At 40.0% G+C, this 19,210-nt stretch overlaps 1 protein-coding gene across 1 annotated transcript in view; it reads right to left on the bottom strand.

Annotated features, from left to right (window-relative positions):
• The window catches only part of MROH2B (maestro heat like repeat family member 2B), a 137,672-nt gene extending 131,180 nt beyond the window's left edge, over positions 1-6,492 (bottom strand). The window contains exons 1-2 of the mRNA XM_007950534.1: positions 6,465-6,492; positions 5,162-5,223 (exon numbers count right to left, since the gene is read on the bottom strand). Of these exons, the coding sequence (XP_007948725.1) occupies positions 5,162-5,223; positions 6,465-6,492 (90 nt within the window). The remainder of the gene's footprint in view (positions 1-5,161; positions 5,224-6,464) is intronic.
• Positions 6,493-19,210: the final 12,718 nt, after the last annotated feature.

The following is a 19,210-nucleotide window of genomic DNA, read 5'->3' as shown; positions in this document are numbered from 1 at the left end:
ACTGTACCTTTTTACTTGTCAACCTTGGGCTTGGCAGCCTCAGCAGCCAGCAGCTGTCTGAGTGAAGAAATGCCTCTAGCTCCAGTGGGCTGGGAGTAGGAGGCAGAGCTGGACCCCAAGGTTGAGGGGCTTTCACCCAGCCCCTAGAGCCTGGCACTTTGAACTTGGACTTAAAGCCTCCGAAGTGTAAGATAATAAATTCCTATTTGTTAAGGCCATCCCATTTGTGGTATATATTCCTGTCAGAGTGGCACTAGGTAATCAGAACAGAATTTGGTACCGAGAGAATGGGGTGTTGCTCTGACGGATACCTAAAATGTGGAAATAGGAGTGGAATGCATCCTTGACCTGAGACCCTGGCAGAGAGACCCTGGCATATGGCATGAGAGATGGCAGGACCAGAGCCCAGGGACCAGCATTAAACAGCAACAGTCTTGCCAGCCTACGGAGGAGAAAGCCGGGTGCCATTGCAAGAGGCTTACTGGTGGAATGGGTTGTCTTCGGCATTAACTTGTGGAAGAGACCAGCATGAGATGGAGTAGTAGGTTGGCCGGCCCATGGAGCAAGAAAGCTGAGTGCTTTTTTTTTCAGGCAGGAAGATTTCTGGTGGAGTGAGTTGTCCTCAGACATTAATTGGCAGAAGTGGAGAGACCAAGGAAACCAAAGCAGAGGTGCCTCAGCCTGAAAGGGTAAGACCATGGCCTTTGGGAGTGGAACCACCACAGCCTCCTAGGTTTCAAAGAGCCAGGTCTTCACCAACTTGGTTCTGGAGTGTGGGGCTGCTTGTTCATGTGGGATGGAGCCACAGCAGCTGCCCAAGAGAGAAGGGGCAGGGCTGCCATGCCCAAGAGGGAGAGGAACGGACCCACCAGGCCAAGGGGGTGAGATTGCCACTTAGAGGAACTAGGGGACTGGAGCCACCCCCTGGAGGAGATCTGTACAGGTGCCACCCTGTGAAGATCTATACAGATGGCAAGTTGACAAGGGGTGGAATTGTTGTAGTTATGTTTGTATGTCAACTTGTCTGGGCCTGGTTGAGTGGCTGGGAAGCTGGTGGTAGTTATTCCCCATGATGAGACTGAGAATCAACTCCATGGCGTAATCTACCACAAGTAACTGAGTAGCTGCCTTTGGGATGTGGTCTGCTTCCTGTATTTAGGCAGAAGCCTTGGGAATGGTCTCTAGTGTATGGTATGCTTGGACCTTGCATGTAGCTGAATCATTGCTTAGCAGCCTGCTATGCTCTGCTGACCTTGGGACTTACAATAGACTTAAGTTAATGGCCTGCCATGTGGTTTGGTAACATTGGGACTGTGCCTTTTTACTTGTCAACTTTGAGCTTGGCAGCCTCAGCAGCCAGCAGCTGTCTGAGTGAAGAAATGCCTCTAGCTCCAGTGGGCTGGGAGCAGGAGGCAGAGCTGGACCCCAAGGTCGAGGGGCTTTCACCCAGCCCCTAGAGCCTGGCTCTTTGAAGTTGGACTTAAAGCCTCCAAACTGTAAGAGAATAAACTTCTGTTTTTTAAGGCTATCCCATTTGTGGTGTATATTCCTGTCAGAGTGGCACTAGGTAACAAGAACCAAAACCAAAACCAAAACCAAACTCACTGCTCTCAAGTTGATTCGACTCATAGCGAGCCCACCTTGGGTTTCTTAGGTTGCATCTCTACGGAAGTGTTTTGCCCAATCTTCTTATGTTATAGGTGAAGAAATTGAGTCAACAGGATCTTAAAGTAGTAGGAAGTGGTGAGGCTGTATTTTGAACCTAACAGTCTGAATCTCAGCTGTCACTTCTAAGTAACTCTAGCTATTGCTAAAGCTTTTCTAGTGTTTCCCTAACTTGGCCTACTATAAGAATAATTTGGAGATGTTCATTAAAATGTACATATTCTCTGATCTCTTCCCTGGAAATTGTCTTTTAGTACTTCTGGCACATGGAGATTCTAATGTTTGGGAAATATGAAGAGATGAGTGCAATGTTTTTCCATTAGGCCTAAACGTTAGATGGCCTTTAGGAGTTTTAAATACTCAGGCTATTTCCAGGTTTTTACCTTCAGGATTCCTGACACTGGGGTCTGGCCATTGGTATTTTTTTCCAAAACTGTCTAAGAGATTCTAATATAGAGTCAGGGTTGAGAACCACTGAATTAAGAGACAAAGGTACATCATGTCCTTCACCAGGCCTCAACATTAACTAATGAAGAGGAGTTTTTTTTTTTTTTTTTTTTTGAGTCAAACAGGCATGTGCTTGAGTATAATGCTTCCTTCTTAATTAGGCACTTACTATCACTTCTCTGCATCTAAATTTTCTTAGTTGTCAAATGGAAATAGCAATATCAGCCTCATAACGATGCTGTGCACTATTATTTGGCAAGTATCTAACATTCCACTTCCCAGACAATGTCTTGGTCCTCTAGTGCTGCTGTGACAGGAGAACCACGAATGGATGGCTTTAATAAATAGAGCTTTATTCTCTTACAGCCTAGGAGGCTGGAAGTCTGAGTTCACAGTGCTGGCTCTAGGGGGTGGGTGAAGGTCCCTCAACTCTGGGCTCCAGCTCTGCCTCCTGTTCCAGGCAGACTAGAGCTGCAGGCTTTTTCTGACTCACACAGCTACTGGCTGCTGAGGCTGATGAACCCAAGATCAACAGGTAAAATTGCATAGTCTGAAGATTCACAGGCAACGTGGCAGGACACTCGTTCAAGTCAGGGAACGATCTCAGGATTGACAGGCAGCATGGAAAGCCACTGAGATGAAGATTGTCAAATGCAGGATCCAGATGTGCCAAAAGCTAGAGACCTTTCTCAAAGTTTCTCTTTATACACTGGAGGCAGGCCACACCCTCAAGGCAACTACTTAGCTGCTCACAGCAGATTCCACCATGGAGGTGATTACCACTTCATCATGGGGAATAACTGCATCCAGCTACCCAGCCACTCAAACTCATGGCACAGCTAAATTGGCACAAAATATTAACTACCACAGTAACTGTTAATGGAAGCTTGTTGTTGTTGTTAGCTGCTGTCAAGTCAACCCCCAAATTGTGACAACAAAACACTGCCCAGTCCTGTGTCATGTGCATGATTGACTATGGGTCAGGCTACAACCCATAAGGTTTTCATGGGCTGGTTTTGAGGATTAGATTGCCAGTCCTTTCTTCGTAGTCCGTATTAGTGTGGAAGGGCCACTGAAACCTGTACAGCTTTATACCAGCACGTAAGTTTCCATAGAGGTGGGTGGTGGCTGTGTGTCAGGCTCATTGGCCAGAGTCAAAATCCAGGTCTCTGGCATGGCAGGCAAGCATTCTACCACTGAACCACCCCTACCCCCACTCAGTGGGGTATTACTGAATTACCTAATATGGTTCTTCTAGCCTTTGTCTTTATGACTCCCCAGTAGAAGACTGGCAGAAATATGTAAATGGGAGGTGCTTTGTGGCCCACTAAGGAGACTGGGTAGCTTGCTACTAATGTAAATAAGGTACACCCTTATTTGCATGGTGGGACCATGTAAACAAAGTGTATGGAACCCTAAAATGAGGATTAGTCAATTTTGCTGTCCTGCTAGGCTTAAAATGAGCTCTCTGAGAGGCAGAAAAGGGGGATCTCACTGTCATCAAGGCAGAGAGAAAAGCAGGAGTGGTGTTCATCCTTGGATCAGAGATCTGTGTATTTGACCTCCTTGGCTGAGAGAGACGGCAGAGAGACAGCAGAGAAATGACAGAGAAATGGTGGCAGTAGATGCAGCAAAACCAAGACTGGCATGAGACAGAGTGGTGGGCTTGTTGGCCCATGGAGTGAGAAAGCTGAGTGCTTTTGAGCAGAATGTTTGCTAGAGGAGTAAGGTTAACCTATCTGCAGATCTCAATGGGTTTGTAACATTTACCTGAGCAGGGCAGAGACTAGGCTGAGAGTCCAAGGGCCAAAGAGAGGCATGCCTGTGAGCATAGCAGAAGGGAAGCTGTCCTGATCCTGGTGTTTCTGAACCTGGATTGTAACCTGTTACTTCCCTAATAAAACCCATACCCATGAGTATTGTTTGTGAGTTCTGTGTGACCATTGCAAGAAATTATCAAACATAGCAGAGAAGTAGAGAGTGCCATAGGAGGGCCCTTTGGTGTCAGAATTGGTAAAAAATATCACAGAGAAGTGGCATGTCTGACCTCACAGGAGTGAGCCTTGGGCTGGTAACACTGATGGTGTTCTGTCTCCCCTTGTGAAGTTAGAGGAGGTCAGAAGATGCTGTGGCCATGCCCTTTTTCAGTAGTTAATTTTTATTTTGTACAAGTTTCTTGAAACCAAAAAAATGCTATAACATCCAGAGAAAAAAAATTTAATTGTGAAATGTCATTACAGATGAGTAAGTGAGAACTTTGGGGATTTACATTAAGGTTTAACCCATTGTTGTCAAGTTGATTCTGACTCATAGTGACCCTATAGGATAGTACAACTGCACCACAGGGTTTCCAAGGTTATAATAGGAAGCAGGCTGGCAGATTTTCTCTTGTGGAACAGCTGGTAGATTTGAACCACAGCCTTTTAGTTAGCAGCTGAGCACTTAACCTCTGTACCACCAGGGCTCCTGGAATTTCCATCACTCACTCACTCACCACTGTCAGTGAGATCTGACTTACAGCAACCCCTCCTTGGGTTTCCAAGGTGGTATCACTACAGAAGTAGATTGCCCAACTTTCCTTCTGAGGAGTGGTTGATGGGTTTGAACCACCAGCCTTCTGATTAGCAGTCAAATGCCTCAGGCACTCTGCCGCCAGAGCTCCTTTTTAGGAATCTTCAAATTATATAGGAGGCGGCCCTAATCTCTGATCATAAATCTGACATCCCCCTCCCCACATCTGCCTGTATAAGGTTGTGAAGAGGAGCATTCTTTTGTGAGTTTCTAGAGCTGGATACAGTGATTCTTCAAATATTAAATATTGTTTACATATGATACATTACATGTACGTTTTCTGAAAAATTTAATGTCTTGTAAGCAACCAAAGGGGGTCGCTATGAGTTGGAAATGACTTGATGGCAGTGAGTTTGGTTTCTTTGGTTTTAAGTAACCAGAGAGAAATAAGGAAGATGAGGCAAAGAAGACCTTATCTACTTGTAACAACTGGACTACAAAAAGGAAACGGGAAGGAGATTTTTCTCTTTTGTCCTACCTTGCTAATATTCTCCTCCTTGGTCAGCATGCCGAGAGTGAGGTTAATATCTCCAAAAATCTCTAAAATGTACAGAAAAAAGAATTAAGCTATGTGCCAAAAAGTAGTAGTCACAGAAGATTTGTTCTCCCTGTCTGGCTGTCTGTCTCTCTCTCCTTTGAATGTTGGCTCTTTGGTGGCAGGGACTATGTCTTATTTATAGTTCATATCCCTGACATACTTGGAACTAGTACTGAGTAAAACATACTTCTTGTTGTTTGGTTGTTATGTGCTGTCGAGTCGGACCCGACTCATAGCGACCCCTCCTTGGGTTTCCGAGGCAGTATCACTTCGAAAGTAGATTGCCCCATCTTCCTTCCGAGGAGTGGCTGGTGGGTTTGAACTGCCAGCCTTCTGGTTAGCAGTGAAGTGCCTTAGGCACTACACTACCAGAGCCCAAAAACATACTTAGTCTTTTTTTTTTTTTTTTTTTAAACTTGAGTTAAATGTGGAAGGGAAAATAAAGTTGTTGGATCTTATTTACTCCTCAGTCAAGTGGGTGTCCTGTATATATGGCTCTAAGAGCCCATAAGCTGAGTTTCTTCGATGCCAGAGTTTAAGGCAATGATGCTACATAGCTGTCTATTTTCAACTCCTTCTCTCTCAGTGGACCCCTGCTCTTCTTTTCCCACATCTTCTTTGCCCTGCCAAGTTCCTTTTCTGGTTCCATGCTCATGGGACCTTGCTTTTTTTTCCCTGGTGATGGCCTAAATGTTTATGCCTTGCACTTTCTAGAAATATTTATATTTGAATAGAGCACTCTGGAAAACTGAAAAAAAAAAAAAAAAGAAAAAGAGTCAAACAAATGAGGAATTTCAGGTCACATGACCAGTTGGTAGGAGAAATGCTTTTGGAGGAGGTGATTTCCCATGAGCCTCTAAATCAAATCCCACATCCCTAAGTACAACGTTTTGGCAAACATTTTACAGGATTTAAAATCAATTGAAAAACTCTTTGTTTGATAGGTAGCCACTGTCTCGACAGGTAGACTACAAATGGTTAAAACAGGCAAATCACAATAATCTCTCAGACTAACTGGACTATCATCAGTCCAGTTCTTCATAGTTAGCATAATTTTATTTTGGATTAAAAGGAGAATAGGTTGAAATAATCTAATTTTAACATATAATTTCATAAAACTCTTAAGGTGCACAGACTTCCTACAGTAACATACACCATCCTCCAGCCTCTACATATAGATATGATCACACAGACATAAAACACACAGCAGAGTCCTAACTCTTCAGGATGCGATGATACTTACCTATGGATTCCTCCATGGCTTGAGTCATGTCTTGGCTGTTTCAGGGTCTCTGGTATAGCACCTAAGTATCACAAAGAGTAAGGCTGGAAAAAAAAAAAAAAAAAAAAGAAATAAAGAAAATCGAAGAAGCAGGTTGACAAGTTTTTCATCTAAGGTTCACAAAAGTTTCTCTAAATGAAAGCCCCTCCTCCACCTGATAGGCACAATGACCTGGGAACTTCCAGTGATGGCTTGCTGTAGAGGAGAGTCACGCTGTAGTCTACCACTATGACATTTTCTTTCTTCTGAGCTCCTGCTGACCAACAAAATGGCTGCATCTCACCGAATATTGTCCCTTTGATGGAGACTAGAGTATCTGAGCAGAAGGAAGAAATTACAGACTGGGCCTCAAATCATTGTTGTAGACCAAAGGAGCTCCTCTCCCTAAATTTAGGTCCATTGATCACAAATTTGGGAATAGTTTTCAGTGGTCACTTTACTGGCTTGGTGTTAGTAGAGCCTTTATGATGATCTTGTTGATTGTTCTACTTGGTGAAAGTCAGTCACAGAAACTGGGCACGCTCAGGGAATGGAATGCCCAGCAGGGGCAGTTGAATGGAACCTCTAACTGACAGTAGCAAAGCACAGTCTTCGCTGCTTCCTCCTCTCCTCTCCTCACTGATTTTTTCTGGTTCTTGGGCTTCACTGAAAACTCAGGCTTTTTTTTTTCTAACTCCATTCTCTCTTGCTGCTTTCAAATCCCTTCTTATCCAGACATTCTTGTTCAAACTTCCAAGCCATAATGCTTTCAACTTTACTAACATGGAGCCAAATTCATGGTCAACGTCACTCTCACTGCAAGCCAACATAACTACAATCTCCAATGTATGTCCAGACTGTATGTTAATGTGGTGATGTTAGAGAGAGAGAGTGAGAGGTGTACCAGCAGCGTCTGGGGCTGGGTGTGCATGGGGCTTGTGACTATTCTCACTTGCTGCTTCTCTAGCCATTTCTCCTCCATCAGTGAAGCTTCTAACTAATGCTTTGAGTTTATCATTCTTTTCAGAGATATTTTTACAGAAATCCTCAGCTGACAGGTGGCAAAGAACATTTTCAGCTTTCCAACTCAGTATCACTATTTCTCAGAATGTGGTCCACAAATACTTTATAACAGAAATTACCTAGTGTCCTTATTTAAAGTGCTAATTTTCAGGTTTCACCTCAGACCTAGTAAGGGGCAGGGATCTGCATTTTTAATGACTACCCCAAGTGAATATTAGGCACACTAACATCTGAGAAACACTGGCCAAGATCTATACCCAATCACGCAGTAGTGGATAATTGAGAATTTAGCAGTTAACTGAAAGGTGTTGATGGGTGTTGGGTAAGAACAGCAGCTACTCTTCTCCATCACCATCTTCACTCACCTACTGGAGGAGGCTGGGGCTATACATAGGTCAGATAAGGGGTAAAAGGCACTTTAAACTCAACATTCTGAGTAAGAAATAAAAACTTTGGAAATTATGTGTTGTTTTCCATCTGGAGAATCTTAACAACATGCAATAGAACCAGCAATAAGAAAATTAGTCATTTAGGAAATGTTGTTAGGTGCCATTGAGTCATCTCCATTCATAGAGACCCTATGTACAACAAAACAAAACCCTGCCTGATCCTGTGCCAGCCTCATGATCCTTGCTATACCTAAGCCCATGGTTGCAACTACTGTGCCAGTCCATTTAATTGAGGGCCTTCCCCTTTTTTGTTGACTCTCCACTTTACTAAGCATGATATCTTGCTCCAGGCAATGGTCCCTCCTGAAAACATGATAAAAGTAGATGAGACAAAGTCTGGCCATTCTCACTTCTGAGGAGAATTCTGGCTGCACTTCTTCCAGAACAGATTTGTTAGTTCTTTTAGCAGTCCATGGTACTCTCAATATTCTTTGCCAGCACCACAACTCAAAAGCATCGACTCTTCTTTGGTCTTCCTCATTCATTGTCTAGCTCTCACATACATATGAGGTGATTGAAAATACCATGGCTTGGATCAGGTGCACCTTAGTATTCAAGGAGATATCTTTGCTCTTCATCGCTTTAAAGAGGTCTTTTGCAGCATATTTGCCCAATGCAATACGTTTTCTGATGTCTTGACTACTGCTTCCATAGGTGTTGATTGTACAACCAAGTAATATGAAGTTTTTGACAACTTCAATCTTTTCTCCATTTATTGTGATGCTGCTTACTGGTCCAGTTGTGAGGATTTTTGTTTTCTTTACAGTGAGGTGTAATCCATACTGCAGACTGTATTCTTCAATCTTCATCAGTAAGTGCTTCAAGTCATACTCACTTTCAGCAAGCAAAGTTGTGTCGTCTATGTATCTCAGGTTATTAATAAGCTTTCCTACAATCCTGATACCATGTTCTTCTTCATATAGTCCAGCTTCTCAGATTATTTGCTCAGCACACAGATTGAATAAATATGTAAAAGCATACAACCCTGACACATTCCCTTCCTTGTTCCAAACCATGCAGTATCCCCTTGTTCTGTTTGAATGACAGCCTCCTGGTCTATGTACAGGTTCTTCATGGGTACAATTAAGTGTTCTGGAATTCCTGTTCTCAGAGTTATCCATAATTTGTTATGATCCACACAATTGAATGCTTTTACATACTCAATAAAACACAAGCAAACATCTTTCTGGTATTCTTTGCTTTTAGCCAAGATCCATCTGATAAATCAATTTCTTACTCTTGTGAATGGCAGCAAATGATATTTCTCAATGTTTGTACACAAAAATTTATTTGATTTCCTAGGTATTAGGGAAGTTTGGAGATGATTGATTTATATTGACTACAATTTATTCAACAGGGCAATCAAAACAACATTTTTGTTTTTTTTCCATCAAATATCTTTTCAGATAAAGCAAATTCATGAATTGGTCTCTCTTTTCATAAAGCAGTATTACAGATAGGTTTTTAAAAAATTGACAGAAAATTTGCTATAATTTGATCCCATCTTTCTGGGGTTACTTATTTTATCTTTCAATTATTTCTTACTTTTTTCGTTACAACATGAGTTTGAAGTCTCTGAAGCCTTGGAGGAACGGTAGACACCAATTCTCAAACCTAACAGGAAGTCATGTCTTAATTAAATGTTGCCTTTTGATATTTGTTTGTGAAGGAGCTTAAATTTAGCCTACTAAAGAACTATAGAGTTTTCCTGTATGTGATAACCATTGCTTTTCAAGATAACTTGTGAAATGACATGACCCAATTCCAAGAGTACTATGGAATGTTGTCTGGCTAGAATATCACTCAGATTGTAGAGACAAAATTTAAGCAATAGGAGAATATGTATACGAAAAGAATATGAAAGAGTAAAAAAAATTAAGTTTATAGGCAAAAAGTTTCATTATAAAGTACAATTCATTTAAACTTTGATATTGATTCTTTTATTGGTCAAATGAAGTATTGTTGTTGTTGTTGTTATATGCCATCGAGTCGGTTAGATTTTATAAAATACATTAAAAACTGATTGCCATTGAGTTGATTTCAACTCATGGTGATTCTACGTGTGTCAGGGTAGAACTGTGTCCTATAGGATTTTCTTTTTTTAAACCTTTTATTGTAATTTGAGTGAAAGTTTACAGAAAAAATTAGTTTTCCATTCCATTCATACACCTTTTGTTTCATAACATTGATTACAATCCCCACAATGTAATAGCACTCATCCCATTTCTTCCCTGTGTTTCCCATTTCCATTTGTCCTTCTCTCCTATCCCTTTCTACCTTCTGAACTTTATCTCTGGGCAAATGCTGCCCTTTTGATCTCATACTGTTGATTGTGATAAGTAGTGGGTACCTCCTTGATGTTATTGTTTACCTGATAGACCTGTGTATTTTTGGGCTACAAAAAGTTGAGTCACAGTGATGAGTTCAGTTCCAGGCTTGAAGGGTGATTAAGGCCATAGTCTCAGGAGTTCCATCAGTATCTGTGAGACCAGTAAGCCTGGTGGTTATTATGATTTTGAATTTTCTTTCACATTTTTCTCCTACCTCCTATTTTGGTCCTTTTTGGAGTTGTTGTTTGTCATTTGTTGTAGCCAGGTACCATCACATGTAGTTCTTCTGACATGGAGGCTGAGAGGTTCTCATGGTCAATTAGTCCTATGGACTAATTGTTTCCATGCATCTTTGATTTTCTTCACTTTTCTTTGCTCTAGATGGAGAGAGTCCAGTAGTTGCACCTTAGATGACTACTCTCAAGCTTTGAAGACCCAAGTTGCTGCCCACAAAAGTAGGATGCAGAATAGTTTATTTGTGGCTGTGTTGTACCACTTCATCAAGATGTCCACTGAGACTATGGCTCTGAACCGCCAGGCCCAGCAACTCATTCCCTCAAGGTGTTTGGTTATGGCAAAGAGGTTTTCATAACATTTCCTTCTGTTACATGCTGTACTATATACATGGAAATATTTGCAGCACATATAAATGCATATATAGAAAGATCCTCTGTCAAATCTCTATATGTTTTTGGGTGTAGTCCCATCCATCTTCCCACATTTGTTCTGCTTGTGTATCCATCTATGTATCTACTCATTGATTATCGTTACTACTGTTATTGCAGGGTTGTGTATATAATAATATTTACCTCTGTTGCCTTTGACTCTGTGTTCCTCCCAGTGTCTCCCTTTGCCTCGATCATTTTGTGCTGACATCCCCCTTATTGTATATTACCTCTCCCTTCACTCAAGTTAATACATGTCTACCCTCTCGTTGGTGATTTTCCCACCCCTGGTAACCATCAAAGAATGTTATTTTCTAAATTAGATGGTGTCTGAGTACCAATGCCAACCAGTGGGAATGGAATCAAAATTGGAGATCCTGGATAGAGTGGGAGAAAAAATGTGAAACAAAATTCAAAAACATAAAAAAGACCAGGATTACTGGTCAAATGGAGACTGGTGAAACCCCTGAGACTATTGGCCCTGTGTCCTTTTCATGCCAGGAATTGGACTCACTCCCATGGCTCAACTCTCAGCCAAACAGTAGACAGGCCTATGAGCTGGACAACACCACTAGGGAGATGCACTCTTTAGAATAATCAATCATGGAGATCAGAAGGGCAGCATTGGCATAGGGAGAAATCTAGGGCAAATGCATAGGTAAGAAGGAGAAAGGAAAGGGATAACCACAGGGAGGAGGTGAGAGGAGAGCTGTTACATGGCATGGCTTGTAATCAGTGTCATGAAACAAACTGTGTATGAACTGTTGAATGTAAAATGAATCTGCATTGTAAAATTGCACCAAAACACAAGAAAGTTAAAAAAAAAGAAAAAAAGATGTTTCTTTCTGTGTGAAAACATTTTCTTTACTTTTTAAAACAGTGATCTCATACAATATTTGTCTTTTTTGTAATTGACTAATTTCATTCAGGTTCATCCATGCCATGGGGTGGTTGCGTTCATCGTTATTTTTTAACATTATGTAGTCTTCCACTGTGTGTATGTACAATAGTTCATTCTTCCATTCATCTGCTCATGGCATTTAAGTTGTTTTTCAATGGCTGATTTTTTTTTTTTTTGAATGAATTGCCAGGTCTTTCTTTTGAGGTGCCTCTGGATAGACTCAAGCCTTTAACCTTTTCATTATCAGGCTAGAGTGTGAACTGTTTGTACTCCCTAGAGACTCCAAAAAATAATTAGCATTGATTTTTTTTTTTTTTTTTTTCAGTTAGTTTCACTTACTGAGAGGGCTGAACCCTTATTCTCTAGTATGTACAAAAGCAAGAAATGTCAAACGGTGATTTTATATAGAAGTAAATATACCTCTGTTGCTAGTAGTCCCATTTTTCCTTTCCTTTATCATCCCTATTCCTTCCTAAGTCTGCTCCTCTGTCCTTTCCTTTCTCTTTTTATCTTTTCTTCACTTCTAATCTCTCCTTTCTTCTCTCTCCTGTTTTTCCTACTCTTACCCTTCCTTTGATTTTCTACTTGTAGTGAAAACACAACACAACACAACAATAACAACAAAAGGATCATCTCAGCCTAATTCAATTTAGCGCAATTCAACACACCTTTATTGACTACTTGCTTTGAAAGATTTGCAGGGTAGGGTGATGAAAGAGGTAAGGCCCTAACTTCAAGGAAGTCACAATCTTGGGCAGAAAGCCAGTTTATAGATACAATTAACTAAAGAATGTCCAGAGTCTTGATTGTTGTGATGGAGGAGAAAACAAAGAACATGAAGAGCTGTGAGATCCGTCCACAGAGCAGGAAGCAGAATTCGAGTGGGTCCTGAAAGTAGCGATGACTCCTCTTCTGAACTTTCAGAGAAACTCATCTCCCTTCTCTAAGTGGAAGACAATAGATCTTCTCATTTTTCCCCTTCAGCATGAATAGTGAGCATAAATAATAATGCTTTCTTGATTTTGTTTTATTTACCAAGATTTACACTATTGTTTTCAATGACTATTATTGCAAATACAGTGTTTAGCTATGTTATTATGATAAAATTCAGGATTTTTTTTTTTTTTTTTCCCAGAGAAGGATTAATTTATTAAATGAAAAGGAAGAAACAAAATAGCATGAAACTTGGGCTCGAGGAACTTGAACTGTATCTAGGTTTGGCTTCACACTACTTGTATTCCTCAGAGAGGGTGAATCAACTGCTCTGGGCTGAGTTTTCTCGAACAGCAAAAAATGAGTGGATCAGGTTGATCATTTCCAACGCCAATCACCTTTGTTTTCACTCTTTTGGTCAAAAACAAACAAAAACAAACAAATAAACAAAAACAAGCTAAAAACAAAACAAAAAAAAGAAACCTTACTGTTTCTAATTCCTAAATAAGGCTTAAAAATGAAGTTTTTGTGTTGGGACCATTTGTGAATAGGGAATTTTTACAGTCTTCCCCATATAAACCCCACATGGAAACTTTGTTTTTCCTTGCCCTGACAGGAGCAGCCAGTGCTGTTGGATAGTAGGTTGGAGAACAGTAGGGACCAAATGCAAAGCAAACATTACTGTGGACAGTGAGGTATGGCATGTGAATACCCCCCAGGACTTCCTGCAGTGATTGACCCTCAATTATTAGCCATGAATTGCTAATCTGCAACTTGTATAAACAGTAGTTCCTTCTGTATATATTATTAAGCATACAGCATTTTTAAGTTGAAAATATGGTTTTAAGGTTAGTCATTCAGGAATTCAGAAAGCACTTAAGAATTTAATCCAGAAAAGGAGACTTGCCACTGATTCATAAAGTGATTTTGCTCTCAAATGATAAAAAATTCAGTCTCTGGCAGATGAATGAGCAATTTTTCAGCAAATTTGGTTTTCAGAGATTCTCATATTGGAGATTCTTAGCTTTGTTACAGACAGTTGCCTGGAAAAGATACCAGCCTGCCTTCTTTATAATTTGGAGCAGTGGGAGAAACAATACTTTACCCTCTGAAAACATTCCCTAGTACTTTGGCATCATAGGAATTGGCTTTCTGCTTTCTGGAGTTTCTATGACCTTGATTAGAACAGCTAGATTTTAACTGCCAATCACCTCTTGAACCTCCAAGTGGTGTTAGTGAGAGAAGAAATACATCTTTCTGACTGAAGAACTTAATGATCAGAGCTCCCAGATAATTCAGAATACCACACCTTCATCAGCTCAGTTTTTCGTAATGAATTATGTATGTCCCCCAGTTGCTCAAGTAAGTAAATTTTAGAAGAATCCTCAGTAATATATCTTTCAAATTAAAAATCCATTACCTCTTTATGAACGTGATATGTCTTATATGTAGAATTTTTTTTTTTTTTTTAAAGCCAAACTTGTCTCTGTTGTCTTTTGATTACTTTCCTGGGATTAAAAACATTTGTGATTCATGATTTTGGTAGTTTCAATGGATTCTAGATGCATCATAAAAATGTAGATAATCTCACATTATACTTAGAAACTTTTAGAATCCTAGAAATATACAAAGAGTTTTATAAAAACTATATGAAATAGCTTAAAAGCTTTCTAGTCAAGAATGATGTACAATTTTAGATAAAATTTTATGTAAAATTCCTGGGTACCAGATCATCAAATTTGTAGTCATCAAATATGAGCAGGTATTTTTACTAGAAAAGAGATGAATCACAGGACTATACCATGGAGCAAGGATCAAGAGGCAAAACATAGCTTTCATGGCCTGCCCTAGTGTTAGTGTACATAACTCTTCATCTGCTTGTAAAGTACACAGAATTGAGCACAGCAGTTCAAGCAAATGAAGCTGGAGACCAGTTGAACATTTTATACTTACTAAAGCATAGAATATTTTTAATCACCTCATATGTGTGTGAAAGCTGGACAATGAATAAGGAAGACTGAAGAAGGGTTGATGCCTTGAATTGTGGTATTGGCAAAGAATACTGAAAATACCATGGACTGTCAGAAGAGTGAACAAATTTGTCTTGGAAGAAGTGAAGCCAGAAGCTTTTTGGAAGCGAGAATAGAATGGCCAGACTTTGTCTCACCTACTTTGGTCATGTTGTCAGAAGGGATCAGTTCCTGGACAAGGATATGTTTGGTAAAGGAGAGGCTCAGAGAAAAAGGGGAAGATCCTTCAGGAGGTGGACTGACACAGTGGCTACAACAGTGAATCCAAGCATTGTAAAGATTGTGAGCATGGCGCAGGACTGACAGTGTTTCCTTCTGTTGTGCACAGGGTCTCTGTGAGTTGTAGCTGGCTTGATAGCACCTAACAACATAGCAACAACAAAGCATAGAGATATTTAGCAATAAATTTACTTTGTCTACAAAATGGTTGAGGAGCTCTGGTGGCGTAGTGCTTAAGGCATTTGACTGCTAACCAGAAGTCTGAAGGTTCAAACCCACCAGCTTCTCCTTGGAAGGAAGGTTGAGCAATCTACTTTCATAGTGATACCACCTCAGAAACCTAAGGAGGGGTCACTGTGAGTCAGATCTGACTTGACAGCAGTGACTTTGTTTTTTTATAAAATGGTTAGCTGCATAGATTACATGAGTAATGCAAAGGAAACATTATCTGTTATTTATCTATTTATTTCTTGTTATTATATTTATAACTTGACCTGAATATAGGCAAATCATACCACATCACTGCAGCAGCATCCATCTTATTGAGATCTTAAAACCTCAATTTCAGATTTTAAAATATTTTTTAAGATTTGGTTCCTGATTTAAAGATAAAGTGTGCCTCCAGAAATATATATGAAATAATAAGTGCCTCACTCAAATATTATTTACATCTTAAGCATTTCTCTTGTATTTTATACAATAATATTCTTTAAATCCTCACTGCTTTGAGGAACTCTATAAATTCTTCAAAAGTAAATATACTGATAGCATTCCTTTGTGTGTTTATGAGCTAATGTATGCTATTGAAAATGAAATTTACTCTAGACAGCTGACCTCTCTGAAATAGGAGTAACCATGCTACTTGTGAACCTTACCCAAATCCTTAGGGAATGTAATGTGCAAGGCTAATTAATTACTCTGAGTGTCCTTCCCATAACCAGCATTCAAAATTAGAGAAAGTGACTTTGGTGACAGAAATGACACCAGAGATCACATGATAGAATTTTGTAAGACCAACAACTTGTTCATTGCAAATATCTTTTTCAACAACATAAACAGTGACTATACACATGGACCTTGCCAGATAGGATAGACAGGAATCAAAACAACTACATCTGTAGAAAGAGAAGAAAAACTTAATATCGTCGTTGAGAAGCTCAATAACATGTCAGAACAAGGCCGGGGCCCGACTGTGGAACAAACATCAATTGCTAATATGCAAATTTAAATTTATGCTGAAGAAAATTAAAATAAGTCCATGTGGTAGTTAAGTTTGTGTGTCAACTTGGCTAGGCCTGGTTGAGTGGCTGGGCAGCTGGATGTAGTATTCCCCATGGTGAGACTCCATGGTGGTATCTACCATAAGCAACTGAGTAGCTGCCTTAGGGATGTGGTCTGCTTCCTGTATATAAGGAGAAGCCTTGGGGATAGTCCCTAGCTTATGGCACGCTTGAAGCCTGCATGTAATCATGTCGTTGTTCAGCAGCTTGCTATGTTCTGCCAACCTTGAGATTTGCATGGCCTGGACATGTGGTTTGGTAACATCAGGTCTGTGCCTTTTTACTTGTCAATGCTGGGCTTGTCAGCCTCAGCAGCCAGCAGCTGAGTGAAGAAAACCCTCCAGTTTCAGTGGGCTGGGAGTAGGAGGCAGAGCTGAAGCCCAAGGTTGAGGGGCTTTCACTCAGTCCCTAGAGCCTGGCACTTTGAACTCAGACTTAAATCCTGTAAACTGTAAGAGAATACATGCCTGTTTCTTCAATCCATCCACATTTGTGGTATATTCCTGTCAGGGTGGTACTAGGTAACCAAAACAGTCCATAAGAGCCAAAATATGACATTGAGTATATCCCACCTGAATTTAGAAAACATCTGAAGAATATATTTGATGCATTGAACAACACTGACCAATGACCAGACGAGTTGTGGAAAGACATCAAGGACAACATACATGAAGAAAGCAAAAAGTTATTAAAAAGACAGGAACATAAATGGAAAATCAAGAGACAGGTTTGATATGGATGAAGGGAAAAGCAATATAACAAAAATGTATGACTAGCACAATATCACTAAGGAAAAGGAACACATAGAGAGATGCACAAGATGTACAGGTAAGTCCTATGCAATATTACAATATCAGTTACAGTGAACACTAATCTATGGGTGTATACATGGGTAGACAGGCAAGATCAAGTATGGATAGGGAAGTGGGTATATACTCATCACCATAGATAGGCTTGGGAAGTGATATTCTTACATATGTATCTGTATGTGCTATAAAAATGTCCACATGCAGTTTATACATAACTGGAGGCAAAGTAAGGATAATTTCTTAGCTACCAATAAGCACCTTGAGGGAGTGGACCACTGAGCCGGCAGGCTGGGGATATCATGGCCAAAGGGGACATCAAGCTCAACTGGCACAACATTGTAAATAAAAATATTGTTCTACATCTTTTAAAAAAAGGAAGACAAGAAAGGAAGATAAGACAAAAAATGGATGTCAGAAGAGACTCTGAAACTTTTTCTTGAAAAGAGAGTAGCTAAAGTGAATGGAAAGAATGATGAAATAAAAGGGGTGAAAAGAGGATTTCAAAGGGCAGCTCTAGAGAACAAAGAAAAGTATTATAATGAAATGTGCAAAGATGTGGTGTTGGAGAATCAAAGGGGAAGAACACGTGGAATTTGTCAAGCTGAAAGAACTGAAGAAAAACCTAAAGACTCAAATTGTAAAATGGAAGGATTCTATGGGCAGGATTATTGGATATGTATGGTGAAAAGATACAGTCCTGACATGCACATATCTTGATTTTTAATCATGCAATATCTCCTTGTTTTGTTAGAACGACTGCCTCTTGGTCTGTGCACAGGTTCCACATGAATACAATTAAGTGTTCTGGAATTCCCTTTCTTCACAATGTTATCCATACTTCGTGATGAGCTACACAATCAAATGCAATAAAACACAAGTAAACATCTTTCTGGTATTCTTTGCCTTGAGCCAAGATCCATCTGACATCAGCAATGATACCCCTTGTTCCATGCCCTCTTCTGAATCTAGCTTACATTTCTGGAAGTCCCCTGTCAATATACTACTGCAAGAGTTTTTGAATTATTTTCAGCAAAATTTTACTTGTATGCAGCATTAATGTTCTGGTTTGATAGTTTCCTCATTGGCTGGATCACTTTTATACCCATTATGTGATGGGTATAAATATGGATCTCTTCCAGTTGTTAGGCCAAGTCTTTTCTAAATCTCTTGGCATAAATGAATATAAAAAAAATCTTCCAAATCTCTTGTGTTGGAGTGCCTCCAACACTGCATCTGATTGTTGAAACATCTCAATGGGTATTCCATCAACTTCTGGAGCCTTGTTCTTCATTCACCAATTCCTTCAGTGTAACTTCAACTTCTTCCTTCAATGCCATCAATTTTTGATCATATGCTACCTCCTGAAATAGATGAATGTTGAACAATTCTTTTTGATACTCAGTGTATTCCTTCCATCCTCTTTTGATGCTTCTTGAACTGTTCAATATTTTGCCCATAGAATCCTTCAGTATTACAACTGTAGGCTTAAATTTTTTCTTCAGATACTTCAGCTTGAGAAATGCCAACTCTGTTTTTCCCTTCTGGTTTTCTAACTCCAGGCCTTTGCATATTTCATTATAATACTTTACTTTGTCTTTTTGAGCCACCCTTTGAAATCTTCTCTTCAGTGCTTATATCTTGCCATTTCTCCCATTTGCTTCAACTGCTCTCTGTCTGAGTAAGCTCCAGAGTCTCTTCTGACATCCATTTTGGTCTTTTCAATAACCATTTGCTTTCTTCATGAATGACATTCTTCATGTCCTCCCACAGCTTGTCTGGTCTTATTCAATGTGTCAAATATATTCTGCAGATCAGGTGGGATATAATCAGTCATATTTTGGCTCTCCTGAACTTTTAAAAATTTTCTTCAGTTTCAGCTTGAACTTGCTTATGAGCAATTGATGGTCTGTTCCACAGTCAGCACCTGGCCTTGTTCTGACTGATGTTATAGAGCTTCTCCATTGCGTTTTTCCACAAATGTGGTGAATTTGATTTCTGTGTATCCCATCAGGTGAGGTCCACATATATATTGTTGTTTTTAGGTGCCATTGAGTCCATTCTGACTCATAGCGACCCTATGCACAACAGA

This window comes from Orycteropus afer, unplaced genomic scaffold (genome assembly GCF_000298275.1).
Source record: "Orycteropus afer afer isolate SDZICR_OR568_19922 unplaced genomic scaffold, OryAfe1.0 scaffold00275, whole genome shotgun sequence".
NCBI lineage: Eukaryota > Metazoa > Chordata > Mammalia > Tubulidentata > Orycteropodidae > Orycteropus > Orycteropus afer.
Note: the sequence above shows the minus strand (reverse complement) of the source record. Positions and strands in the feature narration are given on the sequence as shown.